This window comes from Salarias fasciatus, chromosome 12 (genome assembly GCF_902148845.1).
Source record: "Salarias fasciatus chromosome 12, fSalaFa1.1, whole genome shotgun sequence".
Classification (NCBI taxonomy): domain Eukaryota; kingdom Metazoa; phylum Chordata; class Actinopteri; order Blenniiformes; family Blenniidae; genus Salarias; species Salarias fasciatus.
In genome coordinates this window covers 7,495,708-7,512,159 of record NC_043756.1, presented here as the reverse complement: position 1 = coordinate 7,512,159, position 16,452 = coordinate 7,495,708, and the positions used below count along the sequence as shown (strand labels likewise).

The window sequence follows — 16,452 nt, the reverse complement described above, 5'->3', positions numbered from 1 at the left end:
AGACAAAGTGGCCTGTTGTATTGACCACAAACACTGAAGGTGTGTCTCAATGAACATTTGTGTGGTCAGTAGCTGTCTGTCGTCTGCGCAGATGCTCACATTGTGCTGTAGTCATGCTGTCAGGATCAGGGAATGATGGCTTTGGAAGCTGTTGTAAGCAGCAGATAAACCAGGAATGAGACCAACACTTGAAACTTTATTGTGTCATTGGACGTGTGGTGTGGAGCGATAATCTGCAAAGGTTTTAAAAAACTGATTTATAACAGTTTATCAGCTCCAAGACAGTTTACATGTTGAAATCTTTTTTCGCTACAATGTAAAAAAGAATCTCAGCCTTCATACTTGAGGTCTGTAATGTAATGTCTGTGTTGACCACACTGTCCAAATGACAACAAGAGTGTATAGTTAAATGTTTTCATTCATGAGAGCTCAGAATATGTTTTGCTTGAGTCAAGCTTATATCACGGATACAATGTCTTTTTTCTGCAAATTATTTGATCATCAAAAATTTTCTGAATCAAAGTCTGAACAGTGTGTTTGATGAACATCAAGAGAGCAAATCACACTTCAAAGTCATGGAGGTCAATTTCAAGAAAACATGCAACATTCCTGTACGCTCATGTGCACACACAAAATAAAGAAAATCATCAATTCATGTGATTTGAGTACTTTTGCTGTGTATCTTTTTCTACATAATATCAGTTGACTTGTAAAATAAAGACTCCCAGCACACTGTCGTGTCATAGCAGACTGATGGTTAACAAGTGTTGTCAGATTTTTCTAGTGACTACAAGTCCATTTCACATATTCTTCGAAACTCCGTTTGGTGTCAGGATGGTCAGGTTTCCTCTAGCGTGCTGGTCGGCTTCAATAGCTTCAAAAAGAGACTTGAAGTTTCCGGCACCAAAGCCCTGCGGATAAAACGTGAGTGGAAGTTACTGAAATGGAAACACTAATAAGGTGAATATACCAGATTTTATTGTTTGCCTGTCCAGTGGTGCCCTCACCTGATGATTGTGTCTCTGAATGACTTCAAGGAATACCGTAGGACGATCCTGAACTGGCTTGGTGAAGATCTGAAGTAAGTACCCGTTGTCATCGTGGTCCACCAAAATCTTTAGCTCCTGGATGTGAGTGAAGTCACAGGAAAACATTTGTTTCCAGTTATTTCTCTTGGAGCTGTGCAGCAGCATCACTCTTCACTGCCTGGTATATTGTGTTTGATATTTTCTTTTCAACTTCATCTCTAGATGCTGTATCTGGGTTAAACTCAGCATTGCATTGTCAAGAATACAAGCAAAAATCCAAGCAGGTTTGTTGAAAAGCCGCCATGATTCTTACCTGCAGGACGTCCAAATCTTCAACAACTTTGACCTTTGAGTGCTTCAGCTTCTCCCGAAGCTGGTCGTAGTACGTGTCGGGAACAGCCATGAACTCCATCCCACGCTCCTTCAGGTTTCGAATCTGCAAGCAAGGAATCCAGTTTGATAATCCATTTCCTCAAAAGGCTGAACATATGTCAGAAACGCAAAATAATACCCACGGCTGTAATGATGTCGGATGTGTTCATGGCAATGTGCTGCACTCCCGGACCTCCGTAATACTCCACATACTCCTGTAAATCAGTAATCAACAGGTTTTTTCCAACCGTGTCTTCTGTTAGTTTTACAAACCACTGATCAGACATGGAGAACGTGCCTGAATCTGGGACTTTCTCTTCCCAATGGCAGGCTCGTTGATGGGCATCTTCACAGTCTCCTCAAAGTTCGCCACGACTATGGAGCGCAGGGCGCTGAATTCTGTCTGAAGCTGCTTGTCGTCCACTGACCAGAAGCGGTGAAAGAGAAGATTCCTGCGATACCTGGTAAATTACAGAAACACGGATAAGATTTGCAGTGGCTGAATAGCAAACATAAAGGTGTTGAAGCATTTCTAAAGCCTGGTATAATTTGCATTACTCATGCTTGACTTTTGTGCTGTGAGATGAAATTATTGTGTTTTGAGAAATGAAGGAGAGAAAAGATGCTTCTGTACTTCTATCAAATTCCTCACAGTTAAAAATCCTTTGACCAGTGTCACACCCCCTTTTCTGAGATTAACCAATGAGCTCGCTCATTTGGAGAACGGCCTTACTCGCCTCTGTAATGGATTCAAAACAAGAACCAGATGTGGAGAACGCCTGGAAACGTGCTTAAGAACATACAAAGTCATGGTGATGCCACATTCGTGCCAAAAAACATCTGTGTTACATAAGATTCAGATTCTCTGTGACTCCTCCCCCTGCCCACCCCCTGACAGGGTCGATGCTACGCCACATTGACAGTGCGCAAAGGACGAGGATAACTGAAGGAATCTGTTACCATTCCACCACAGGCACCATCTCATCATCTGGCTGGTTTCCTACAACGTGATCAATGAAGTTCAGTTTTCCACTCGGTCTGCAGGGAAGAATAAGAGAAAAAATCCCAGGGTAATTTCACTTAGATGTCAGGAAGACACTAAAAAAATATGAGCAGATAAAACTCACAGTTTAACGAGAGAAGGGTCCTTGAACAGAGGGGGATGGAAACCAGGCAGGAACAAGCCGCTGTATCCAGTCCTCTCCACAAATGTGTGTGTGGTGTCACCATACTGCAGCAAACAAAAAGAAAACCACAATACTCTCTCTTCTGACGTTTTCATACTGCCGAGACAAATATATATATGAAAATACTTTTCTTACCGTTTGAAGTACAGCCAGCCTGACTTTGCCATGCTTGTCCTCCACAGTGTGGGGCTCCTTCAGAATAACTGCCCCTCGCTCTCGAGCTTTCTGTGAGACCAGAAAATATTACTGAGTGATGAGGGCAAAAGCAGATATTTAAGAAGTATTCACAGTGTTCATCAGTTGCATTACCTGAACCAAAAAGTCACAGTCCTCCACTGTGAAAGCTATATCCTTTACACCGTCTCCATGCTTGACCAGGTGATCTCCCATCTCTAACGGAGAGGTTAAGACGACACATTTTCTTTAACAGCACAGAAATATTTACTAAGTGACTAATGATATTTGCATGCTATGAGGAATTGCATGAAATTCTAGTTCTGCCCAAAGATTCCCTCCTGTTTTATAATTATTTGAATTGTTGGATCTTCATGGATGCTCTAAAGCACAACCTGTTTTACTGGAGACTTCTCTTGAATTCTTCATGTGTATGCAAAAGCATGCAAAATTCTTTGAATAATTTCCCATACCGTATGCAGAAAAGTAAAGCAATATTTTGGCTAAAGGTCGAATCATCGTATTTTATAAACAATATATATTTAAAAAAAAATCAAATGAATCCATTAATTAACAGCAAATGAATTGAATTTTTCCAAACTGAGGCATCAACAGGTTCATTCGTAGCAGCATAGCGGTGCTGTACCTTTGTTTCCAGGATTGAGGGCAGATGAGAAAACATAAATGATCTGTGAGATACAAAACAGGAACTTTAATGTGTTGAAAACATCTCCTGATTATATCCATTTTTTAAAACATCCTCTATTTATTGTCTAGAAAGCTGAAATTCAAATCTGAAACCGTTTTTCTTCCAGCTGGAATGTTTGACATGCTGTGTTTAGATGAAATGATTTACTCACTAAAACATCTGTGTGTTGTACTGAACTGGTTTGCTGAGTTAAGCTGTAAAGGCTGAAGTGTGATTGTGTTATTTCTTGCTTTCAGTTGCTGGCGGTCCTTTACCTTGCCTTGTTTGACTACATGGGACACCACTTCTCGACTGCCCGTCTCCAGACCCCGGTAAGCCAGCGGCTCAAATCCCAGCTTGTTACAGTAATACGATGCAGCCTGTTGTGAGGACAGTGACTCCATTAAAACAAATATGATGGAGTGAAATGAGATATGGTTACATCGGGTCGGTTTTAAGCTGTGTAGCAGCACCATCTCCTGGCAATAAGTTCACATTCAGTGTATTCTTGAGGAGGTGCATCCATGTGCTGTATCCCCTCCACCCCTCTGGAGAACCAATAGCATTCCTCCGAGTATTGACTTCCCTGGCTGTGAGAAAAGGGTCTGTGACCAAGAACAGAGGGCAGCAAGCAGTTTCAAACTCACTTACCTGCTTTGCATTTCCAACCCAGAATGTTAAGTGATCGAAGCAAAGGAACCGGCCCTGCTCGTGCTTCAGACAAAGAGAAATGACAACAATGAATCTCTGATCTAAAATTCACAATCTGTAACAAATCCTGGATTATGACAACATAGCAGTTTACCTTTTCGCCCTTGTCTGTGTATGTCGTCTACAAACCAAAAAAACAAACACATCATAAGTTATTATACTGTAAAGATACTAAAGAGCAGCCAGAGTGAAATCATACTGCTGTGCAGCAGGTAGTAGAAGAAAGAAGCTCGAAGACTTCTCATTAGTGGCTGATAACTCACCATGTTGTCTCCGCTGGCCTGACCTGACTGTCAGAGTGAAATCAGTCAAACACCAAACGCCTGAATTTAAAGCACAGCAAGAACTTTCTGAATCCACTCCCACCAGTGAGGAGGTGGGCTGGGAGGAGAAGGGAGCGTTGATGCTTGGTGCATTTTTGCTGTTACACAATGATTACTAAGGAAAACACGTCGATACACCCCAAGTCAGATTAAACCTCATCATCACCGTATTCCAAAGCTTGTTCGATGCTAGAATAAATACATAAGTTACTCTGGGCATTGAGTTTAGTTTACTAATGGCTGGTAAAACAACTGATTAACTCCACGTTTTTGCTTTAAAGCCTAATCATTCATCATTGATAATCCATATATATATTTTTAAATCTTTGCTTTTTTTTGCTAAATTTACTGAAACTTTTTTGTGCACATGGGTTTAGAATTACAGCTGTGTTGTTCTTGTGGAGGACGGGGCCCATATGTTAGTGTTTAGCGGTAAGAGGAGGCTCACTCATACGTGACTCTCATTGGCTCACGGGTGAGCCGGAGTAAAACCCTCACGTGCCTCAAAAGATGGACCCCTCATCAATCCTCCATCACTGGCGGCTTTTTAGTCACTCTGAAGCTGCAAAAACAAAAATCTAACTCATTTTCTGTCTTTGGCTCTTCCGCTGCAAATCACAACTTCCAGGATCTGAGTCACAGACAAAGTATTTAGCCTCCTGATCTATTGTCACCGCTTCGTAATTTGTATTGGGTCTGTATGAATGTCCCTCATATCATCACAGGATGTATCTGTTGTCATTGTATGTAACATGTTGCAAAATGTCAATCATATGATTGATGATATGATTTCTTACACTCAGTCTTCTTCAAAACAATGCATTCAAACATTGCAGGCACTGTAAAAAATATTGTGCAGTGGAAGATGTACTTATGGTAGTGTGAATTGGAGATAAGGCACTAAGTGTCAAAAACAACTAAATATACATATAAAAGTTGACAATTTTAAGTGAGCCATACCTAAAAAGAAAAAAAAAAAAGGAAAAAAACCCAAAAACATGGAACTTGACATATTGTGAATTATGTTCATGATGTAGCGTCTTTTATCAGGAACTCTCTAAACATGTTGCAGCTTCTCTGATTTGACTTTTTACTTTACGTCAAACACACTAAGTGAATTAATAATATAGATGATATTGCAACAGCTGTCATCTGTGAGTACACATCCCAGTTATAAAACTATATCTCTTGTTTATTTAGTCAAACCATTAAAAAGTGGTTTGTTATATGTGTTATTTACAAAATTACTCCAAGAGTTCATAATTACTAATAAGGGTTTAAATCCACCCCCACCCCCACCCCTGAGCTGTGACTGCGACTGTCCCTGAAGATCGTTGTTTTTTCTGCCGTTACCAGGACGCTCACAGTTGTCATGGGGCTGCAGAAACACACCTCCAGAAACACAACATGCTTGGTTCAGTAATCAATGCTGGTTTACATTTATATTTATTTAAAGTAGAATTAAAACTACATAAATTTCAAATTCACATGTTATAAAGTACTTCAGAGTGCCCAGGATTCCATGATGTCTATTTAACAAAGCCGCAGAGTTCTGTGTATTTGATTAGATTTCTCGTTTATTCTTCACTGTTCCCTCATTATGGCTGTTTTGAATATGATCATCATGCGGCAGCATTACGAAAAGCCCCAGGTATTCAGCATCTCCGCGGACAAACACCTCGGTCAATTACGTTCTTCCCACGTGAGCACTCCTCACATAATTGTAGTTGCTCAGTTCAACAGAGCAAAACAAGCGTGCTGACGTGAGTTCAAAATGAGTGGACTGTTCTCCAAAGCAAGCCCGCGGATACTGGTGAATGGTGAAGAAGGGGAGCAGCGAGGGAGCCTGGCTGCTAAAGAGGAAGAGTGCATGGAGGGCGAGTGTTTGGAGGACGACGTCGCTGCAGAGAGAGAGACCCCGCTAAAGATGCAGTCCGTGCTCCAGCAGGTACGTAAGCAGCTCAGATCACAAGCGAGTGCAAACGGCCCGAAGACCAGCATAATGCAGCTCGTGCAGAAAATCAAGGACAGAGACATGGAGGGTGCTCAGGTGAGCGCCGAACCTGGAGGGAAAGATGTCAATGGTGAAGAGGAAAGACAAGCACGAGCATTGATGGATGAGTGCAAAGAAGAGATGAATCCAAAGGAGAAAGAGCTGTGCGCAGATTTTGAGGAAAAGCTTCAGGCGAGTGAAAAAGCCCTAAAGGAGGAGTTTGAAGCTCAGATTTCTCAGGTGCGTCAAGAAATGCAGGCCTACACTGACCAGGCCCTGAGAGACTTGGAGGGCAAGATGCAGAACAGACAGCAGACACATGTGAAGGAGCAAGAGGGCAAAGCTCAGGACAGGAAGCAGAAGAGCGCAGCAGCTCCTTCCCTGGCCTCCAGAAGAGGAAGGGTCCTGACTCGGACCATGACCACCATCATCCCCAAGACCTGTCCTCCGGTGATCGTCGGCCCGCGGGCCAAGTCAGAAACGCTGAGCTCTTCCAAAGCTGAAAGCTCTAGATTCCTACCCCGGGACCCAGTGCTCCCCATCCAGGGAAGCAAGCTTCACCAAAGCCGCAAACCTCTCCTCTCAGCTCACCCCCCACTGCATCAGCGCAAAAAACTAGTGCAGGCAAAGACGAGAGCAGGAGCTCGACTGGGAGACCAATGAACATCCTGCACCCGGCTTGATGGCCGTAAGCATTCAGGTTACATTTAGGACAGGAAGCTTTGCTATTGCATGTTGCATGCTACTTGCTGGAAATAAAATGAATTACTTGGAAATTGTATTTATGACAACGATAATAAAGGATTTTATGAGCAGATTCTGAATTTATTTACTTTATTTGACAACAATGTGGTTAAGCTGGGGAGTCCAATTTTTTCAAGATTTTAAGGAAAGAGCTGTTTGAAATAAATTCTATGGAAGCTTTGCTCCGTTAGCTATCAATAAGCTGTACAACTGATTCTGCCTACAAGTCTCCACTGAAGCAGACTTTGTTTTTTAAATCACAGATGTAATCAGCTTTTTGATCGATAACTTTCTGCCCAGGAAAAGGTCAGGTCTAATCTTTACATTGATGTAGGATTTTGCACTCGGTAGGAATGTCGGTGTCACCGTGTATGCTTCATAGATGATATATTAATTTATTATTATTATTATCTAATTTTTCCTTTTCAACATCAAAAAATATTTAATCAGAAAACATCTCTGAATCAATTCTTGTTTCTTAAGGTGATCACAGACCAGATTTGATCAGATTTGTCTAATTTCATATAGCATTGCCACAAACACAGGGGCAAGAATTTACTACTAGTTGTTGTCAAATGATGGTTCAATTCTCCATGGAGGCGTTTACTCTGTACACTGTGTGATTGTCATAATCCCTGAGGTGCAAATCTATTTTGGTAGTTTCATAATTGGACCAACAGGTGGCAGTAGATCCTTCCTATAAGCTCACATGACTCCTGTTCAGATGAAGAAAACTCCAGTGTCATCTTCTGAGCACAGACTGTGATAAAGCAGATTTAGAAAAGAAGAGCTGCTGTTGATGCTCTGGAGTTATGGAATATCTCACTAGGCTTTTTATTTCAAATGTTATCTGGAGCACTCATTTTATAATGACTTTATGCTCTGTTATTGCTAGTCTGCGTCTTAAAACTGCAGATTATATTAGATTGCAGCTAATTATAAAATTGGAGAAGGTAGTGCAGAAATAACCAAAAATTTAACTTCAAGCAAAATTCTGCATCTGACTGCTGCTCCCAAGTGGCCAAATGACAGAGGATCACTCTTTTTTATGAAAGGAATTCATGCAAAAAAAGCAGAAAACACACATTATGATCCATTTTACACCCATTTACACATCCAAGCAAATACAAAGCTTGCCCCAGGTACGATTACGCTAGAAAAGTGTAGGTGTTTTGGTTTATGTCCATGTATTAAATGGTAATTTCCTACTTCACAACATCTGGTAATGGTCCGACTTAAAAGATCAAAACTGATCAAAAATTATCTATCCACTCATCTTCTGCTTGCAAGGTCAATTCTCAAGGTCTTTCAAGGTCAGTCTCTGCTGAATGTGGGTAAAGACAAAGTGCAACATAATCCATCACGGTGCAAAAACACATACAGCCGCTCACACATCAACACCTACATGCCAGTTATATCAAATGAAGGTTTTTTGAAAGGAAACCAAAGAAATAATATGAAAACTTCACAAAACTCCCAAAGCCTGGGACATTTTTGTTATGAGGTGACAGTGTTGACACAAATCAATGACTTGTGTTCTATTGAAGTGTAACTTTTGCACAGAAGGTGATATGAGCCTTATTCAGTTAATCAGCACTGATGCTTTCGTGTAATTTTCTTTGCAATATTTATTCTTCTTGTGATGACCTGAAACACCTGAGTGCTTCCAGCAGCTGAACTGGCACGGCGACCGGCCAGTGACAGGAGATGTATTTAGCCCCCGAAGCAGGCTCAGGAGCCGTGTGCCTTAAAGCAGGCCTTTCACAATGGATGGGATAGAGAAGGTTGTGAAGAGGAGCTTTGTGTCTCAGGGACGATGGAGCCTGAGCGGCCATATCCGGAGGGGGTGAGGGTCCAGCACATTCAGGTCTGGCCAAGCCGCGCTGCCTTCGGAAGCAGCATCTCTCGCCTAACGATGTGTCCAGCAGCAGCAGGCCTCATTACCATGCAGCACGCTGCAGGGCCCTGCTCTTTCCTACAATATCCATCAGTGGATATTACATTTTAAGATACAATGCTAGATAGATAGATAGATAGATACATAATGCAGAGGTGACACTTCAACAAAAGTGAATAAACAGGACAGTGGAGGGGAGGTGTGGAAAAAGATCCATTTGAAAGGCGTAATTCCCTAATCACTTGTTGAAATGTGCCAAAAGATAACAACATTACCATTAAAAGCAATGAGCTCATGTAAATGCAGTACTTTTCTGGGCCGTTGTTCCCTAGCTCCAGACAATTAGAGCGAGGGGCCACTTCCAGGTTGGACTCAAACAGATTACGGAGACAAGCTGATTTCAGTAGTAATGTGGTAGCAATTTACATTCATCATATGTGGGAAAACGACGAACTGCAGTTTTTGTGTATTGTGGGCGCTTGAGCTTGTGTGGTATGTTTAGACATGTTACACCTCATTATTTTCGAGGTCTTATTGATAAGGTTTGTGGTTTTTTTTTAGTTTTTCCATGAGGTCTGTAGATATCCAGTCAGCTCTGCACACACTCAAATGAGGGGGAAAAGGACGTGGAGATAAACCCAACTGTGAATGCAGAGAAAAAAACACAAGATTTTCTCTTTCTTTACCTTCAGAAACCCAGACTTTGAAAAGATTAAAAGATAAAGTCTTTGAGACGTTTTTAAACTGAAAATCAAAGTTCAGGCCAATGATTGTTTTCTCAGCTTTACAGTCTGTTGAGCACTGAAGAGGCAACATGCGCGGACACGTTATTTGTCATGATGCTGAACAGTATTTGAATAGGATGTGTTACACAAATGAAAGACAAAGAAATGTGTACTGTAAACAAGTCCTAATACATGGCGTTAGTGGGAGTGGAGGCAGGAGGGGGGGAGTCAGGTTTGGCAAATAGAAACTACAATTTTCCAGATTTCTGAGTGTCAGGTTGGACTGATTTGTTTTGGTGGCTCAAAGGCTCTGCTGTCTAGACTGGAGGTGGGCTCATACTCCGACTCAGACACTTTATGTTATTAACAGTACGGCGTAAGCCTTAATCCTTCAGATGGTTTCTTGTCACAAAGCTGTCAACCGCTCACCGAGCTGGAAAACAAAGGTCTTCATTCAAACTCCTTCCTGTTCCTCATGCGTATTTCTCTATTTGATGGCCTTATCTTTGAAAAAAATTAAAAATGGATGTCTGGTTATCTTGTTTTTTAATTGATTACGAAAAGACAACACTCAAGAAAATAACAAGTAATAAAAATACAGCCCAGACTTTTTGTTATTCAGGAGAATATCTGTGCTAAATACACACAAAGGATAGCTGTGCAGAAGAACGCACAAAATTGTCCATCTATTTTACAATAACATCTTTTGCTTGAAAAACAGCTGGTGCTCTCACTTACAGCATGTGCAATCTGTGTGTTGTGTGTTGTGTGTGTGTGTGTGTGTGTGCGAGCGTGCGTGCGTGTATTGTGCTCTGGCAACAGGTGGACCTCCGCCACAAAGAAAGTCGGCTTTACGTTGACAACTCATGGAATGTGTCAGGCGTTTGTTTACATTTTCATATGCGCGCGCGCGCGCACACACACACACACACACACACACACACACACACACACACACACACACACACACATACATACACACACACACACACACACGCACCGCCATAGGGTGCATTTGTTGCTGCTTGGGTGGGATTGAACAGCAGGGAGATCTAAGGGAAGCGGAGCAGTTGTGTTTTGGTTCAGATGTCCCATTTGGGTGTGGCAACTCGCGCTGACGACAGCAGCCCGAATCGAGCACCTGTGTGTGCTGTTTTCCTGTGTTCCACCTCAGAGTTCATTGCAGACTGATGCTGTAACCGGTGAGATTAAAGGTTATATCAGCCCCTCTCTCACTGCCAACAATCTGAAATCGACAGAATGCTGATCCTCCTTGGAGTATTGTCTGTGTTGACTGTGCGTCACATCATTCTCCTGAAAAACACATCTGTGAAGCACACTGTTATTTTCAGTCATCCCTATAAGTGCTGTCCTGCTAAAACTTGTCCCTAACACTAAGCATTCAGCTGCCAATTGTCCCTTTTTTTTATGACATTTCCAGTGTCAAGCTGCCTAAAGAAACTTACTCGATGTCTAGTTTTCAGTATTAAAACATTCACATAAAAACGCATAGCGTTTGTAATGAAAGGAACAGACCGTTGAGGTTATGTATTTGCAAGACGTGTGCTAATACTATGCATATTTTTGATAATAACAAGATATTCACCCATGTAATTTATGTAGAAATGTCTGGGGGGCCTCATTCTGTGCAAGTTAGGATGTTTATCTTTTCAATTTCAAGCAGAAGTTTATTCCTAGAATACAGAAGAATTGACAGTACAATACACTGAATTTGGTTGTACTGTACATAACAATACTTTTGAACTAGAGCGTGCAGCAGAGAGGATTGCTCACAGCTATTCATATTAATGAATTCTTGGGAAACTTCATTCTCCACTACCCTGGCCAATGAGACAAAAAGGGTCGACATGGTTGAGCTGCCTGTAAGAATGCTTAAGGTGCCCAACTGTAACGCCAACACCCAAACATGCATGCACGCAAACAGGTCAAACGGGCCACACACAATGCACAAGACAACATTTATGTGCATTCAGAGGCCTACGCAACTGTTGTTTTTGTGTTGGCCGTGTCCCTCGCGTCGCCCCGCTTTGGTCAGCTGGTATTCTGGGTGAGTTATCCCAAAGTGGACTTGTGGCCTAACTGCATCAGACAAGCTGTCAGGCCAGTTTATCTCAATAACAATAACAAGTCTGCTCGGCCCAGCATGCATGATTGACTCCACCCTGTTTTTACTGTCTCACTGTGACACTTATGACATGTAATATGAAGGAGTTAATATTCATTTGATATATAATAGCCTATTTGTGTTATGTCTTTGATTTTCATTGACTCCCATGTACTGAAGTCACATTTCTTAACTTCCCTGACAAATCTCCACTTATAAAGTCCTTTGAAATGGCATCTGACTGAATTATATGAAGAGTAACTGCAAGTCTGAGCAGTTCACTTCACATCTTCATGTGTGACGATCGGGTTGAAGCTCTCAAGTCCATCAAAATGACCATCCTGTGATCTACTGCAAGTTCAAATCTGCTTCATATTTACCGGGTCCGGACAATAAGTAACATATGATCCATCACACACCAATGGTCGATGAATCACGACGCTACAGAATTTCACACATGTTGTTACTTTAGGACGCTGCCGTAAGATGACCATGTATAGCTTTGATTTCCACACCTCAGACGCCATCCATCTTTTTTATTCTTCCCTCTCTGCAGCAGTTAAGTGTTAATGCTCAGGGGTTTCAGAGCATCTGCATTCAGATGTCCCCCCTCAGGAGCAAAACCCCGCCCTGCACCCCGACAACTGCTCCAACTGCAATCTCCTGTGAGTGGGGACAAATATTGACTTGTTTGGAGGCCTGACTCCTGCCAGGATTAGAGAGACCCCCTTCCTCTCTCTCTCTCTCTCTCTCGCTCTCTCTCTCTCTCGCACACACACACAGACCCGCATCTCTAAATGGTGATTATGTCCAACAGAGCCCATCACTATCAAATCAAAGCATCCCTGAGAAAACTCAGTCATTTGTAACGATCTTGTTATTGACTGAACATGTGGGGTAATTTAATATTTGCAATTTTATGCATAATTAAGACATCTTAACTCTTATTTATTTAATTGTTTGTTTGAATAAAAGTACTAAGGATGTGCCTGTAATTGCTGGTCCTATCAATAAATAGGTGAATGTAAACCTCTAAAATCCAAAAGTTTTGATCATACATCACAAAAATCCCAGGGCTGTTATGAAATAGTTCCTCCTCTGACTGAAGTCACGTCTGAATATTGAATACACACTCTCAGAATGGCTGCTGCTTTGCATAATCCGGTTACAGTCTGGATGCTGGCTGTGAATCAACAGAGATTACAGATCTATTAGTCTGTAGGTGTGAACCAAATGCAAGGCATTTCATAACAAAGCTTCAACCCTGAGGAGATAGCAGCCCCTGCAAGAAGAGGGTGGTGTAATCAAAATGAAACTGTGTGTTTGAGTTTCGCATTCATTCAGCAGGCTTTTCTAAATGATGCTTTTAAAGATATAAATTTGCACACACACAAACAAACAAACACACTGAATGAAGAGATCTGGTACATAGCACACATCTTTAATACAGTAGTTAGTTACAGTGATTTCAAAAAAATAAAACATATATGTCAATTTGGAACATTTATAAAGTTCCTTTGTCCCCTTTAGTGCTGTGACGACACTGAAGTACCCCTCCAAACCTGCCCCACCCCGCTCGCTCCTGTTCCTCAACATTTGTCAACTGCCATCTGCCTGTCTGCCCCCCCCCGTCTCCTCCCCACAAACTTTATAATTAAGCTGCAACACCTTTTCTCCTCTTACACCTCCCTCCCTCCCTCCCAGACTTCTACTCTCACAAACATCAAGCTTTTAAGAGGACACGACTCTGTTTGATTTTCCTGCTCACACATTTTTTCAACAAGTGCTTCTAAAACAAAACAGCAATAAATCAAAAATGGTATGAAAATATTGTATAGCTATAAGCCTCATCCAGTGTAAACAGATGTCCGCGCGGTCCACAACGCAAAATTCCCCTCTTTTGTGATAGAAATGTCAACTCTTGTGAAGCAGCACAAAACACAAAAATATAGACTTTTTCTCTGAGAATTTGAGGAACAAAGCAGCTGAGGAGCTCAGCCAGCTGGCTCCAGCTTCTGAAGTCCACACGGAACGCAGAGCATCGACCTTCCTCGCTGTACATTAGGGAGAACACGTAATGGATTTCATGACTGTAGGCAGTGACAATTTAAAGTTCATCATCTCCTCTTACCAGCTTTCAACAATGGACACAAAAGTCTGTATTTTCACAAGTGTTCCAGCGGTTGGAGCCGGGACCGTCCTGCGGCCCGGCCTCAATTCCCTTTTTCCTCTTTAAACCTTCGTGGCCAGAGACTGAACCTCTGATTTCTGAGTCTGGGCGCTGAGAGTGGACGACATGGAGCTCATCTGACCGTGCATAGCCTTCTTCAGGTTGAGCAGGCACAGGCACTGGGAACGAAAGCGCAGGTCAAAGAAGGCATACAGGAACGGGTTGAGGCAGCTGTTGACATAGGCCAAGCAGGTAGCGTAAGGGTGAGCCAGAAGCAGGAAACGCAGGAAGCCGCAGGAGGTGGGCGCCAGGCTCAGATAGGAGAGGGCATCCATGCTCTTCAGCACGTGGAACGGAGTCCAGCAGATGGCAAACACCACCACCAGCGTGGTGATGATCTTCAGCAGGCGCTTCTTCTTCTGGTCCTCCTTGCGCAGGTTGTTGAAGTGGCGAGTCACGGTGCAGCCGATGAAGCAGTAGAAGATGGTCATGGCCAAGAAAGGCAGGAGAAACCCCAGAGCGGAGGAGGACAGGCTGAGCCCGGTGATCCAGAGGTACTCGTGCCTCTGGTTCATGGTCACCAGGCTGAAGTCCATGGCGCACATCGTCCGGTTGCTGTTCTGGTCGTTCACTGTGGTGCGGAAGAGCAGCGTGGGCACGGCCAGCAGGCCGGACAGGAACCAAATGGCCCCCAGGGACGCCAGCATGGTGCCCCGGGAACGCAGCCTGCTGCTGGACAGGGAGTGCACGATGGCCAGGTAGCGGTCAAAGCTCAGGCACGTGAGGCAGAAAACGCTGGCGTACATGTTGACCAGGACCACGTAGCTGCTGATCTTGCACAGAGCCACGCCGAAGGGCCAGTGGTAGCCCAGAGCCGTGTACACGGCCCACAGAGGTAGAGTCACAACAAAGGTGAGGTCGGCGAGGGCCAGGTTTCCAATGTAGACGTCTGCGGCCCGGCGCTTCGATTTGGATCTCCAGACGGTGAAGATGACCACGCCATTACCCGACAGGCCCAGGATGAAGATGAGCATGTAGAGGACGGGGATGAGGGAGTAGGACGGCTCCCACTCCGAATAGTCACAGGCCGTCTCGTTGTCATCGTAGTACTCATAGTTGTCACCATATTCCCCAGTGGTGGGCTCCATGCTGAAGTGGGGGAAAAAAAGAATCCTTTCTTTAGATTAAAGTAGTAAATACAGTCCAGTGAATTTCCCTCCAAAAACCGTGAAGCAAAACAAAACTGAATGTGAGGATCTGCGGGGTCTGCTGCTGCTGCTGAAGGACAGCTTGTGTGTGAGAGTGAGTGACTGTTGGCGCTGTCTGCCTTTTTAAACTCGGCCCTCCACACCCCTGGTTCCCTCCCAGGACGACCTCCCCCCTCCTCTTACCCCAGTAAAACATCTCTCAGCGCTCGCTCTCCCCCCTCCTCCTCTGGCAGGGCCCGTCCCTCTGCCCCGAAGAAGACTGCATTTCCACCAGAGAGGCAGACAGGCCAAACACTGATCAGTCTCTGAACCCATCAATTAATTCACACACGCACACGCACACGCACACACACGCACACACAACAAGACTGTATTTTCAAACGTACACATTTGATGAATAAAAAGTTGTTTTGGTAGCAATAAGAAACACAACTTTTCATCATTGTGTGTAAATGACGCCCTTTAACCAGTACCTCACTCTCATTTTAAACTTTATATTTAATTCAGAAGAAAATTAGCCATATTTCATCCTCCCGTCACCAAAGTTGAGTGTGTTCCCGTGCAGAACACGTCTGGACATCCCAGCTCCTCTTACTTTGCATCACAATCATCAAATGCTGCTAAATATGCAGAAAGGTGTCCCATGTATGTCAGCAGGTCTTAATGCTGGAGAAAAAGTCGGACTTAATCTGAACTTCCTTAAAATGGTGACATAATTAGATTAATAGCGCAAAATGTGTGAATTGAAATCCAATGTCATAACTGTAAGGCAAAGGTGTGTGTGTGTGTGTGTCTGTGTGTGTGTGAACCTGAGGATTCATTTCCACATTAAAGAGAAGAGCAAACACAGCTATTTGAAACACAAACACAAGGAACCTTTGCATTGATGTTTCCTTTATTTTTCAGTGAATCTGTTGTTCAGGACGAGTTTCTCCAGCATCACAATGAGAATCCCTGCAGTGCAAACTCAGCTGCACTGAATGAACCTCCGTTGTTTGCAATTAGTTGTTTTAAGTTACAAGGGAGGCATATGGGAATCTCTTCTTCTGCACAAATTTAGCAATTAAGTGCAAGGGATTTTTGGAAAATGAGGAACACAAAATATCT

At 43.1% G+C, this 16,452-nt stretch overlaps 2 protein-coding genes across 2 annotated transcripts; both read right to left on the bottom strand.

Moving 5' to 3' along the window:
• Positions 1–176: 176 nt before the first annotated feature.
• LOC115398207 (4-hydroxyphenylpyruvate dioxygenase-like) lies at positions 177–4,494 on the bottom strand. The gene is made up of 14 exons (XM_030104881.1): positions 4,424–4,494; positions 4,255–4,281; positions 4,101–4,163; positions 3,725–3,829; positions 3,408–3,450; positions 2,897–2,979; positions 2,723–2,812; positions 2,528–2,631; positions 2,361–2,438; positions 1,699–1,861; positions 1,544–1,615; positions 1,342–1,464; positions 1,008–1,124; positions 177–911 (listed from the first exon to the last, which is right to left on the bottom strand). The coding sequence occupies exons 1-14, from the start codon at positions 4,424–4,426 to the stop codon at positions 801–803; spliced, it is 1,182 nt and encodes a 393-aa protein (XP_029960741.1). The 5' UTR covers positions 4,427–4,494; the 3' UTR covers positions 177–800.
• Positions 4,495–13,387: 8,893 nt separating this feature from the next.
• Positions 13,388–15,426, bottom strand: aplnra (apelin receptor a). The gene has a single exon (XM_030105414.1). The coding sequence runs from the start codon at positions 15,283–15,285 to the stop codon at positions 14,200–14,202; it is 1,086 nt and encodes a 361-aa protein (XP_029961274.1). The 5' UTR covers positions 15,286–15,426; the 3' UTR covers positions 13,388–14,199.
• Positions 15,427–16,452: the final 1,026 nt, after the last annotated feature.

Excerpts from the sequence above, each read along its gene's own strand:
- aplnra (XM_030105414.1), bottom strand. The coding sequence starts at position 15,285 with ATGGAGCCCACCACTGGGGAATATGGTGACAACTATGAGTACTACGAT.
- LOC115398207 (XM_030104881.1), bottom strand. Across the intron at positions 2,813-2,896 it reads ACTGTGACTTTTTGGTTCAG|AAAGCTCGAGAGCGAGGGGC; the intron begins GTAATGCAACTG and ends CTGGTCTCACAG. Across the intron at positions 912-1,007 it reads TTCAGAGACACAATCATCAG|GGCTTTGGTGCCGGAAACTT; the intron begins GTGAGGGCACCA and ends TTTTATCCGCAG.